Genomic DNA, 13,615 nt, shown 5'->3' with positions numbered 1-13,615 from the left:
TTTTCTCTCACCCATTTTAGTTTACCAACCCTATCATCAAATGATGCATATTGTTGGGAACAGTTATCTACATATAACTTACACCTCCCCTGAACTCAGAGAAAGGTATGAGAAAATGTTTGGGGATGGAATATTTTAGTTCTTCTTTACTACTGTAACAATTTACCATGAATCTAGCAGCTTTAAAACAACACAAATTTATTGTTTTACAGTTTTGGGGGTAAGAACTCCACAATGGGTTTCACTGAACTAGAATCAGGTGTCAGCAGAATTGCATTCCTCCTGGAGGATCTAGAGAATAATCCACTTTCTTCCTTCTCCCAGCTTCTAGAAATTTCCCAAATCCCTGTTTCTGGCCCCACATCACTCTGACCTCTTTTGGAGTCCTTTTCTGACTCTGACCCTCCAGCTTCCCTCTTTTATCTTTAAGGACCCTTGTGATTACACAGGGCCAACCCAGATAATTATGGATAATCCCTCATCTCAAGATCCTTGGTTTAATCACATATGCATAGTCTCAATGTCTCTTTCATCTTATAAAGGAACATATTACCAGTTCCTGGGATAAGGATGTGGACATCTCGCTGGTGGCACTATTCTGCATACCACAATGGGTGTCATTATGCCCAGCCTGTCCCAAAAGCAGGAAGTCTGATGGAGGACCCATATTCTCTAGAAACAGAAGGAAAAGGGCATGGATGTAAGGTAAGAGAAAGGGGCATTTTATGGTGAATGAAGAGAAGGTTCTTTTCCTGAGGAGGATTAAGGAGCAAATTGAAGACATAAGAGGGATGGAAAAACTTGGAAGAGCAGCTGGTGGAAAAGGCTCCAACTCAGGAAGAAAAAGTGACTACCTCCCCAAGGGCTTATCTGCGATGTGAAGGCGGTAACATGCTTAAGGTGTGGGATGTGAGGCCAATTACACCAATTACCATGTCTCTGAAGATGCCACCAAACCCAGCCCCAAGACAGCCACCTCCACTAGTATTTCAAACTTTACAAACAAACCGAAGACATCAGAATTCAAGTAGTTCTCCCACCTCCTTTTTGTTATGCCATTGGATTCCCCCTGCCAAGATTCCTATGAGAAATCTGATGCTAATTAGACTTGCATGAGAAGGGAAAAAAAAGAAGATGAATCATGGACCACATTGGAAATAAACTAAGAAATAAGAAAATATGATCTCTGCCCAAAAGAACAACAGTGAAAAATTATACTTACAGAGGAGCCTATAGTGAAAATTTAAATTTTTTAAAGGACAAAACATGGAGAGTCTGATATGATCTACCAGCTGCTTCTCTTTCCTCAGATACTTGCCCAGGAGGCAGCTACTGAAAGTTGGGTGTATTTCTTTCTCTCTTGCTGTGTCATACACTGTTCCTTTCCTTCCCCACCCCCTCCCTGCTCTCCTGTCGCTTTGGTGTCTGTGAGTGTGTGTTGTTTCTCTCTCCTGTGTAAGAACACAGCTGCCTGCCGGTCTCCGGCTGGCTGTCGCAGCTTCTCTGACTAGCTTTTCGCCTCCTGCCTCTCCTTCTCTTTCCGCTTAGCTCCTTGTCTTCTGGTAAGTGCGACAAACACTCCTCCAAGCCCTGTAAGAAGTTGTAGGGTGCGGTTTGTGGTGTTCGAAACTTGCAACTTTGAGATTGCCGGTGAACTGTAGAAGAACTTTCCATTGTTTTATTTATAATTGAAATGTGTTACTCAGGAAGGTATGTGGGTGATAATCTGCTGGATTCCCCATACAAGTGAAAAATTCTCAGAGAAGGAAAAAAAAGCAATAAAGTGTATTAAGAAGATAAAATTTAGAAATAATTTCTTGCTTTAATTAATTAATATGGTAAGGAACAATTTAAAAGTTGCGGAATTCTTTGACTTTTTTTTTCCTTTTTGTTGATTTATCTTGAGGCTACTTTTAGGAATTGAATTGTCTTGTGGTTTACAAAGATTCAGTTATTCTGTTTTAAAGTAAATGTGGGCTATGAGTTTAAAGGAAATCCATGGAATTAATATTAAAAACACCATTGACTGTGGCCTCTGAGGAATGAAGAATAAATCAAATACAACCCAACTTTTGCAGTTAGACTAGCCATACTAAAACTCCTGTGGAAAGTCAGTTTAAATTCATTGCTTTGAAGTAGGGGTTGACTTTAGATTTTATTCCATCCTCAGAAGCCTCCCTAACACTTTAAACCCACATATGTATTTAAACCAGTACATGTTTACTGCTTTTAGTTTTGATTTTAAAAGGATTCTCTTCCCTTGATTTGCAAAGAAGAAGGGCTAAATGCCATGGCTCCTTTTAGAAGAGCTTAAAATAACTTCTGGCTGGACAGCAGGTGCCATGTATCTTTCTCCGATTTAGGGGAGGGTAAGTTATATATAGATGAGTGTACCCAACAAGTAGGGGTCAGGATAAAGAAATGCCGGTGATGGAAACAATAAGGCTGTTTACTGCATCATTTAATCATAAAGTTGGTGCATTCAAGTGGGCAAGAGAAAAAAGTACTTCCTTCAAAGTGAATGAGTACTTAAGTGGGCGGCCTAGGACTGTAGGTTGAATTTTCCGTTCTTGTTGGAGTCCAAGCACTTGACAGCCCCTGCCCTGAGAACAAAAGAGGAAGCTGTGCAGTATGGGGAACAGTATGTTTTTGTTTTTCCTCTCAGGCCACCACAACAGCAAAACCTGTGCATTATGAGAACCCCGTCATATTTTTATGCTGTTAATTAGCAGCATGACCGTTAAGCACCATTTACAAATAAAATGCACCATCACTTAAAGGCCTAAGTCAACTCTATTGCAACCCGAAAAATGAAGATAGCCAGAAATCCTGGAATTCTTTGACTCAGCTTGGACTTCAGCCCCTATTTCCAAAGAGGCCATATTATATATGGATTATTTTTCAAGTTCATTCCCTCCCTATTCATTAAACATTACTATTTCTTAAAAATTACAAAGTTATCCTGGAGCTTCTTGACTGAGAAAAAAAGAGTTGTAATCTTTTTCTTTTCCTAAAAGAAATTCAGTTTTTATATTGGAACAAAAAAGTATTATAGAAATTCAATAAATTATTATCTTGACCATCACCATGGTTCCAAAATGGTTTGTTGGTTAATTTTTACCTTCCTCCATTCTCCATTTTATTCCAAAAATGAAGCTAGTTTGAACCTCAGAAAACATATTTTGTTGATGGATAATTATGTGTTGCTCATTTGAGAAAAGGAAAATACTTGGAAAACAAGAAAGTATTTCCTGTATATAGTATAATAATTCATTTATATCAATGTACTCATATTTATCAAATCTTCACTTATGAATTAGAATAGAGTTTCAGACCGCTGTTGTTATGAGTGCTTTTAGTAAGTTCTGTGGCTCTTGTATTAAATGTTTTAACTTTGAAAAAAAAATAACACCACTTTAAACATTTTAAGTATAGACATCTCTGTACTTACAATGACCATAAGTCTACATAAAATAATTGTAAGAGAGGGGTAACACAAGTTGGCTTAAGCAATATGATAAATAAAAAATGAAAAACAATATCTTGAATTATTCCATTAATGTCAGTGAAAGGAATTTCTACTGGAATTAAAGACCAAAACCAAAAATATGCTAATAGTGTGAATTGCTTTGGAAAAATGGCTTCCCACTGTTTCTACCTAACTAACTGCAACATCAAGGGTTTGTGAAAGTACATTCATTTTATGTTAGAAATTGTAATTAGTAGGTGGCCTTTTGGGAATATCCATACCTTTTACATATAACTGGGTTAACTATATAAAACTTGACTATGCTTACCACTAGATACTACTCCCAGTATGGAGGTGAATCACTCTGTACAGCTCTCAGGAGAACCCCAGTCAACACCTCCAGGGGACAGTTCATCATTACTGAGTCAAAATGGCCTGGAGAAGCAAGATGATAAGGATTCCTCAACCACACTCCAAACAACAGAGGATAAGGCAAGTGTGCAGTCTGAACAGGGAGTTCAAGATATCTCTGAGGAACTAAATCGACAACTGGAAGACATCATTAACACCTATGGGTCTGCTACTGAAAAAGAGGGTCCCAGCAAGGCAAAGGAGCCACATGAGAACATAGACCCACTGGACAATGAGGATTTGGATGGTGATGAGGCCACTGAAGAGACTGAGAGAGAACCCTTGTCTTCTGGAGAACCAACCACAACCAAAGAGCCTGTCAGCAATAAAGAGCAAAAATTGGAAAAGAAAATCCTTAAAGGATTAGGCAAGTAGTTATGTTCTAATGCATGACTTTCCTTTGATGAGTCCTTCATCAGGAAGGAGCACTTCCTCCAACCTTTACTAAAAGCCACATCTCATTTTTGGATTACTGTAACAGCTTCTTGTAGGGTCTCCCTACACTTCCTTTGCTATACTTGGTGCTTAGCCGCTTCCTCTCAAAAGAGAAGAAGTGAACTTTTGAACATGTTACTCACCTACTCTGTTTCCCCAGTGGTTTCCCACTGCTCTTAGGAAAAGACTAAAATTCTTAACATGGTCTTTCAGGCCCTAATGGTCTAACCCAAATTAGTCTCCCTAGCTTTATCTCCCATCACTCTACACAGCATCTCCTTCCTGGACTCTCTGCCCCTATCACCACCACTACTACTACTGACTAATGGCTAATCACTCTGATCTTCTCTATTTGAACATAGCATGCTCTATCCACAAAGCCCACATATATACTATTTTCTCTACCTAGAAATCCCTACATGTTCAGCCCTTTGGGCACTTAACTTAGCATTTAGTTCACAATTCAAGTGGCATTTTCTTAGCCCAACTCTAGATAAGATCTTCTTGTTTTCCATTTCTGATGTATCTTGTATCTTTCCTTCTGAGCATTTAGCAGTATATGAGAATGTTACATTTACTTTTTGTGATATTTGCTTAATGCATGTCTTCCCTTTCCCTAGCTGGTTTTAGCTCAAGAACAGGGACTGTGTGTGTATTCAGACATCACTGGATGCGTAGTGTTTAAGATAGTGGATGACACATGCCAGGTGATCAGTAAATATTTGTTATAAGGATGAATGAACAAGTAAATGAAAGGGAAATTGCTTAAAGCAAAGCTAGTGGAATCTGGATTTAAATAAAATATAAATATAGAGATTGTTTATATGTAAAATGATTATCAGATCGCTGAGTTGTATGTTCTATTACTATATAAAATATTTTCATTTCATAAAACTCTTTAAAAGGTATCAATTATAGAATGTCAAAAATTGCACAAAATATTTTTATTCTCATTAGTTTATTGATTCAGCAAATATGTATTAATACCTCATCTTTATGAGGTACTGTACTAAGTAAACAAAGATGAATAAGTCATCAAGAGCCTTTGGTTAAGGAGCTCTAAGTATGGAGAGAAAAACCTTGTTTTTCTAACTGTAATTGTAATCTAATATGTTATATAGGATAGTGCTAAGAACAGGCATGGGAAAATTTTAGGTGACCATGTGGGATTTTGCACCAAAATGGCTGTGAAAGAAGGATGAGTTAATTTATTAGCTACTAGTGAAAGCATGTTACTGTACATAGGAGAACCCCTCTGCCTGTCTTCCTTGGTGAATTTCACTGTGACACTCTGTACAAATACCACCTTCTATATGGTACATTCCCAGACACACCCAGTAAGGGTTAGCATCACCTTTCTTACTTCTCCATTAAATATTCTGCATCAATCATTTGTTTATATACCTGCCTCCCAAGGGAGGTAGAAAATATATCAGGGGCAGCTATAATGTCTTACGCATTTCTTGAAGATAGTGTGGCAAAGAGAAAGGTCATGGGCACTGGAGTCATAACTGGGTTTAGATTCCAATAACCAGGTATCTATAAATCCCAAAATATGTCTGCCAGTGTGGGATATCACTATCTTACTTAAAACCCATTGTGGGCAATGTTTTCAAGAAAAGCTAAAAGACACATTTAAATAGGACATTTGACTCACCCAACATAAAGAATAAAATAACCCAAATAATACTTTAAAAATATCTACCAAGTTGCAAAGTGCAAGACTGGAATCACTCAAGGGTTCTGGATCTTTGGGAAAGAGAATAAAGTTGCTCTATGTTCAAAAGCTGTTTTTCCTTATCTAGCCAAGGCATTTCAGAAACATCCCTTTGTATTAGCCATCGTTAAACTTCCCATAAGACAGTACAAAATCACATCATGGATGGTTATGATTTCAAGTATTCCTAATGGGAAATTCTTTTGCTTTATCATTTTATAACTATTTCTACAGAGGAATATGTATGTGTTGTATTGAGGGGATATGAAAAAAAGTAGGGATAAAATTAAAGATGACCAACTGTGGTTTCTTCTCTGTCTTCCATGAGTTATTTCAAAATCTATAGTGATGATCTAATTATCCGATTATCAAAAGAACTGTAGAGAAAGAAAACATTCCACAACTCTAATTCCACCACTGTCTCCAAGTTACCAGATTTCAACTGAATGTTTGATCAAAACCAGTGTTTGTGAAGCCAGTGCCCACTTGTGTCCACCCTAACTACATGTGTCTCTGAACACCATTGGCATATTCTTCTAGGCACTGTAATGTTTCAGCTACATTATGGCTTAAACATTTTTAGGCTGATCGAAATATATAACCACCATTTGAAACATGATTTCAGCTGCCTTTAATGGGCTTCCTAGCTGTTGATCGTCTAGACCAGTAGTTTTCAAACTTAACTGGGCATTAGAACCAAATACAGAATTTATGAAAAATGCTGTTCCTGAGCACAGAAATTCAGAATTGGGAGGATTTGAGTGGAACCAAAGCACCAGGGGCAATTTTGATACACACTGCAGAAACAATGATTCTTCTGTTTCAGAAAGTTCTTCTTCCACCTTTTTTTTTTTTAATTTTTTTAAAATTTATTTGACAGACAGAGATCACAAGTAGGCAGAGAGGCAGGCAGAGAGAGAGGAAGGAAAGCTCTCTGCTGAGCAGAGAGCCCGATGCGGGGCTCGATCCCAGGACCCTGGGATCATGACCTGAGCTGAAAGCAGAGGCTTTAACCCACTGAGCCACCCAGGCACCCCTTCTTCCACCCTTTTGAAGAAAAAGTGAAGTGCTGATGGTGGTCTTCTTTAGAATCTATTTGTACCTTTTATAGAATTTTAGTAAATCATTTTACCAGCACCTGAAAATATATCCTTAGATTTTGCTTAGCTACTTGATCAAAGATGAGTCTTCCATTATTTCATGTTTATCTGATAATATCTGCTTTATTGGTATTTTTGAGATGATGAAACATTCTGGCTCTCTAACCCAAAACTTTCCATAGTATATAATTTGGCATATTTGAGATTTCAGAAAAAGTTAAAGATTACTTACTGCCAGAATTCTTTGACTTTTGCTATATACAATGAAAATCTCCACTATAGATGGGCATAGTTTACAATATTTTCTGGACTAATTAGACCAAACAGATCCTTCTTTCACAGAACACCTTTGATTATTTGGCAAATGTCTCTACAAACCAAGTACCTAGGACTTGTTTTTCCCTGAGAGACTTCATAACCTCCCCACAATCAACACACTATACACCAAAGCAGTTAGAGGAACATTTTTAAATCTCTTTAGTGGATAGAGCCACTTTCCCCTTGGCATCTGAACTGAAAGAGACAAAAACAGAGTCCCCATTAGACAGCACTCTGACATGTCTTAAGTATCTCACTTACCTCTCCCACCCCATCCTCCAGACTCACAGTATCTTATTAATCACTTCTCTGCCAACAGTACGTGGGCCGCACAAGCACCACAAGGTAATAAGCACAGAACAATGATAAAATATAATATACTTTCTGATATTCTGGTTGATAACTGATTGAGTAGGAAATCAAAGGTTTGAAGCATAAGCCTGGGAAGAAAACAAAGCTGATCCACAGGTCCAATCTGAGTTCAGAATACATCTAGTCAACCCACTAATTTTATAGACAGGGAAATTGAAGCTTAGAGAGTTTAAGAGTCTACAAAAAAAGGTTACTCAACTAGTTGATGTGATTGTGAGATGAGTCATAAAGGAAGCAAGGGGGCAGAACTGAAGTCACTAATATTGCAGGATTGAAGATACATACAAACTAATTGGTATATTGGTTAAGGAGCATTTACCATAGCTCAGTTAATGGATTTGCCTTTAGTTACCGTGACTTTCAGTTGTACCTTCTGAGGAGCTTGACTTAGATGGTGGATTCCAAAATGTCTTTAGAAAGCCATTTGCTTACTCTTCCTTAGAAGGGGCACTTTCCCAGATGATTTGTTTCATCCATTTTTAGCTTGATTTCTAGTTTCACTGTGAAAGGGGAATAAACTGTTGCCTTAATACAACTGCTAAACTTTTGGAAGAGGTAGTAGGAGACCAGAAGAATTCAGGGAAAAGAGGAATCAACAGAGATTGCAAGGTTCATGAGTAGATTCACAGGGAAGTTAGACTTTAGACCAGGTCCTAAACAGAGAGAGAGGTTTAAAGAAATAGGTCAATTGGGACAGAAAAATATAACTTGAGCAAAGTAATTAGCACTCTCTTCTGATCAGAATTAGGAATAGATGTATTCATTTCTTACTGTTCTTCCTGGTGTTTTTCTTTTTCATTATAAGGTTTTGCTTTATTTTGTTTCCCCTGGAATAATCTCTTCATTTTTAGACTCTTAAAGGGTTTTTTTTTTTCCTTTATAAAGTTTTCTTTATAGTTAGAGTCAAGAAATTACTAATAATTCAAACATATCATCAACTGACCTAATAAGAAGTCCAGGTCCACTCCCCAACTGGGTGAGAGGCAAAAGTTCCAAGTACATAAAACAAGGTGACTAAAACACGAAAGATATAAAATGTGGGCCAAATAAAAACAGTGTAACTAGAAAATACAGAGTAGGCAGTATTTTCAAAACTGATAAGCCATTAAAACCAAGCAAAACAAACAAAAACCAGACTATGAGAAGTAACAATGAGGGATAAGAGAATCCTGATAAATTTTAGAAGTCTGTTGTTTTTTCCCCAAAACATTTTGGAAAGACAAATATACCATCCAAACATTGTTAATTTTATTGTTGTCTAAATCAAGCTAAAAATGGTTAAATTTATTCCAGTCATGGAATCAACAAATCCTAAATGCTAAACTCAGAACCCATTTAGTCAACTTAATAATTTTATAGAGATGAAAATTTAGGCCTAGAGAGTTGAAGAGTCTATAAAAAGGGTTAATGTGTCAACTAGTCAGTAACACAGTCTGTTCTAGAACCCAGAGTCTAGTCCTTATCCTTAGTCCAGTGTGAATTTAAATACGCTGTCCTTATAATCAACATACACAAATCTTATTTCTCTCAAAAGATATCTATAGATACTCAGAAATTATTTGTATCAGAGTCACTATTTTTAAATTGTGTTAGAAAACAAAATTAACAATGAAATTTGAATCTGGGTCTAACATTTGAAACAGAATATTCACGATCTTTTCTAGCGTTAAGATTCTGCCATAACACATAGAAAGCAGGGAGGGAGAAGAGAGACACACTTGTGTGTCCAAGACCAAATTTTAGCCCCAAATTTCTAGAAGATAATTTTGGTAGAGAATAAGTCAGGGTTTAGACACTTACCAAATCTGCATAAACGTAGTATAAATAGTTATCACTATGCCAAAAGTTTAAGAAAAATTCCCATCCACATTTATATAGCTGACTTCATTATCTCAATTTAAGTGTTTTAATTTCTTTGATGTAAAAATATTTCCTTTGTAGTATAATACTCCTTCAGTCTACAACTGTGCCTTTGGCCATAGCCATGTGTGACACAGCCATTCTTGTGGCTCATGTGGCCCTACCCCCTTGTAGACTTACTACAAAACTGAGTGTTTTGTGGAGGGAGGGCCATATGCCCTTCAGGTGCCCTCCCCATTTTCAATGGGGACTTCAGGTCTGTCCCTCACTTTTTTTATGACTAATCTCAAAATCACACTGCTTTGGAATGACACCCTGGGAGAAAGACAGGTCACTCGTTCCTAATAAAATGTCCCTGAAAAAAAATCAGTTTGTCTTTTGTGTCCGACACTATCACCAAATGACCTCATTTCTGTGGAACTGTAATTACAGCCTCTAATAGAAGATGAGCAATCCCTTTCCTAGTTCTCTTCTTAATGATAATACCACACAGCATTCTAGTCTGGAAAACCAATGGAAGTCTAAAAATTAAGCTCCCTGATGTCACAAATTTATTCATTCTGTGCATGCCTATCTCCAAGTTCCTGGATATTTGTGTTGTTTTTGTTGAAGGGCAAAATCATTTTTGAAGGATAAATTGATGCTTCTGAATGTTGACCTTTTAGGCAAAATAACAGGATGTGAGAGCAGAAAGATCTCCGAGGGTGCCCAAAACAAAACCCTCTTCTCATGGTTAAAGAAAATAAAAAGTTAAGATACTTGGTGTGGAGAGAAAAAGAGACTTATTGTACTCACTCAAATGTTTCTATCTCCCCCAAATGAGACACATAATGGTTTTATGTGACCATAAGCATACTGAGAGGTTTCCTAAGCATATATTCAATGGCAGAGGTGAGAGTAAGATCTGTCATTCACAAAGTCAATCACAGAGTTGTCTTCAGGACAGTGTTCATTTAATTCACCTGCTACTAATGTGCACACGTTGGCTTTGCTTTGTTCCACTATTACTGACATTTACTGAGAACTTGCCATGGACCAAACATGATCTCGGTTCTGGGCCAAATCTGATCCACAGCAATCTCTTTCCTCTAATAGATGGCACTCACTCAGGACATCAGTCTTCATGTGGCCCCTTTCCCAGACGGAAGACAAGCGGGGGAGGGATGTCCCGACCAATGCACATCTCTCCTGGTTGCTTAAGAACTAACTCTGAGGGGCGCCTGGGTGGCTCAGTGGGTTAAGCCTCTGCCTTCGGCTCAGGTCATGATCCCAGGGTCCTGGGATTGAGCCCCACATCAGGCTTCTGCTCAGCAGGGAGCCTGCTTCCCTCTCTCTCTCTGTGCCTGACTCTCTGCCTACTTGTGATCTCTGTCTGTCAAATAAATAAATAAAAATCTTTTTAAAAAATAAATTAATTAATTAAATAAATAAATAAAAATTTAAAACATAAAAAATAAAAAAAAAAAAAAAAAGAACTAACTCCGAGCACAGGCGCAGAGGAGGTGGGGCAGCAGTGATGACCAGTTGAAACTTGGCTCGATATGTCACAGGCCATAATTGGAAAGCTGGTGGGGTGCCTCTCACACCCACCTTCTCCCCATCTTAGGCCATGTCTCTAATCTGAACTGACTCACTGGGCAGAGATGGACAAAGCCAGCTGTTAGCAATGAGGTCATGTTTTTTAAGAAAAAGTTTCCTTTTATTTCTCTGAGTTTCCTGGCATCCAAATTCCACATGGGAATGAAGGGATTTAGAGCAAGTAGACAAACCTTGGATTCAATCCTTGACTCTGCCAGTGTTAATTATGTAACTTCGGACTTCGCTGGGCCTTAGATTTTTAATCTATAAAATTAACCATTTGTCTGAATCTTCTTTAAAGTCCTTCTAGACCTAAAATTCTTTGATGCCATTAGAGTTAGCAGATATAGCAAATAAAAGTACAGGATGCCAAGGAGAATTTGAACTTCAGTAAACAATGCAAAAGTTTTTTAGTATAATCATGTCCCATGTCCTGTATTTCATCTGGCAACCTTAATTTCATGATTTATCTGCCTCTCCAGGATAAAAGCAAATATTCTAGCAAAAGGGAAATGCCTATTCTTGGGGAAACGTTGTCAAAGTTGTTAATATTCTCACATAGATTTACATCAGGAAACATGGCCTCTACTGTGTGGATTGACCTTCCTATTCTCATCAGACAGACTGGCTGTCACTGTGTTCCACCTTGATCAGACACTTTGAAAAGACATCATCAGGGGTATATGCAGGCCCCAGGGTCCCTCTCCTCCCTGCCAACACTCAGCCCAATGGCTACTTTAAAACAAGATTTCCAGGCCCACAGAAAGGCAAATGGGGAGGCTGAGCTGAAGAAGACAAAAGGAAGAACAATGAGGAAAGAGAAGAATCTGAGATTCACCATCCAATAATCACGAACAGATGAGTCTTAAAATGTAGCATAAACTCCAAGTGGGATCAGAAAAGGAGACTGTCAACGAAGATTAAGCCTGGGTGGGAGGAAGGAAGGGCCAGGAAGGCTGAACCCATTATCACAAGAGACCCAAAAAGGCCTGTGGATAAGGCCCTCCAAGTCTTGGCTTGGTTTTCCTTCTATGTTGATTTAATTCTCTGCTAGGTAGGAAATATGAGCAGAACATTCTCATTCAAACCTCACAGAATGCATTCACACAGAAAAACAAGACAACTGGTTACCCCCCCAAAAGAGAGAAAAAAAGTACTGAAAGCAAAAAACAAAACCCAAAAATGGCAGACGAAACTGTCCAGACTCTGTGCTTTGGACTGGAAGTCTAGAACCGACGCATCAATGCGGGCAGTTTGGTGGGCGTCAGAAGTTTTGATTGGTCGCTCTGCCTCTTTTGTTTTTTTTTTAATTAACCAATGGGGGGAAAGAGGTGACTTATACAAAGTCAGCATTTTTTATTCTTTTGAATATTTTCAAAACATTTTTCTAAATGTCTTGATGGGTTTTGTTTTCTTTAAAGGCAAAGAAGCCAACGTGCTGATGCAAAATCTGAACAAGCTGCAAACACCTGAAGAAAAACTGGATTTTTTATTCAAGAAGTATGCTGAATTGGTAAGATGAGCTCTTTGTGTCAGAGAGGTTCAGGCCCTGGTTGGAGCTGAGAAAAGGCCATTCGTTTTTCGGGGACCTCATTAGAGACTATAGCTGGTTACCTCACACAAGCCAAAGCGAGAATCCATAAAAGCAGATTTTTTTTTTTAAAGGAAAAAAGAAAGAGAAAAACTGAGGAAAAACAGCACAACCAAGAAAGAGGATAACACTGGAGTCTATTGGAGTCTAGCCTTCAATTATATGTATAATCTGGGGAACAGAAGAAAGAATTAGAGATCATTGAAAATTGCAGCTATTTTAAAGTTCTTTTTGGGTTTGTAAGAACACAGAAATATACTCGACCTAAAGGCAAACTTTCATTTCTTGTGCCTAGGTATTTTGAGGATCCCCCCCAGGAAGGCAGAGGGATGAGTTTTTCCTACCCTCAGCTTGTGACCCCTTTTCATTTGGGCTTGAAAACTCTATTCATTCAGTCAGTCAGTCAGTCAGTCAACCATTCATTTTTTCTCTTTGATCTACATTCTTCTCCCCACCCCACTGTGGCAGTGTTTGATGTGGGTTGCTTTGTGCCTAGTTCTAGGTCCTCCCCAGGCAGGGTCCCTCTGAATAAGGCCATTGGGAGGCAGGGAAGCCACTCAGAGACATCAGAGAATCCATGAAGGGCACTGCCTCCCCGCCAGTACTCTTCCAGTGGGTCAGTTGGGAAAAAGAGGAGGGTTCAGTGAAGCCAGGCTCTCTGCGAGAGGAGTGCCATTTGAGGTCTGGGCACTACTCCCCAGGGTGTGTGACCCTCCACAGGGATGTGACATTCTCTCACATGACGCTATCCAATGTGCTCCTCC

The 13,615-nt window shown here is 38.5% G+C and overlaps 1 protein-coding gene across 1 annotated transcript in view; it reads left to right on the top strand.

Moving 5' to 3' along the window:
* The first annotated feature begins 1,462 nt into the window (after positions 1-1,462).
* Positions 1,463-13,615, top strand: part of LOC111147851 (taxilin beta) — a 54,079-nt gene continuing 41,926 nt past the window's right edge. Inside the window, exons 1-3 of the mRNA XM_022504102.1 lie at positions 1,463-1,562; positions 3,804-4,247; positions 12,682-12,773. Coding sequence (XP_022359810.1) covers positions 3,818-4,247; positions 12,682-12,773 — 522 coding nt within the window. The 5' untranslated portion in view covers positions 1,463-1,562; positions 3,804-3,817. The remainder of the gene's footprint in view (positions 1,563-3,803; positions 4,248-12,681; positions 12,774-13,615) is intronic.

This window comes from Enhydra lutris, unplaced genomic scaffold (assembly GCF_002288905.1).
Source record: "Enhydra lutris kenyoni isolate GAN:26980312 unplaced genomic scaffold, ASM228890v2 scaffoldscaffold17, whole genome shotgun sequence".
NCBI lineage: Eukaryota > Metazoa > Chordata > Mammalia > Carnivora > Mustelidae > Enhydra > Enhydra lutris.
This window is presented reverse-complemented; position numbering and strand designations above follow the sequence as displayed.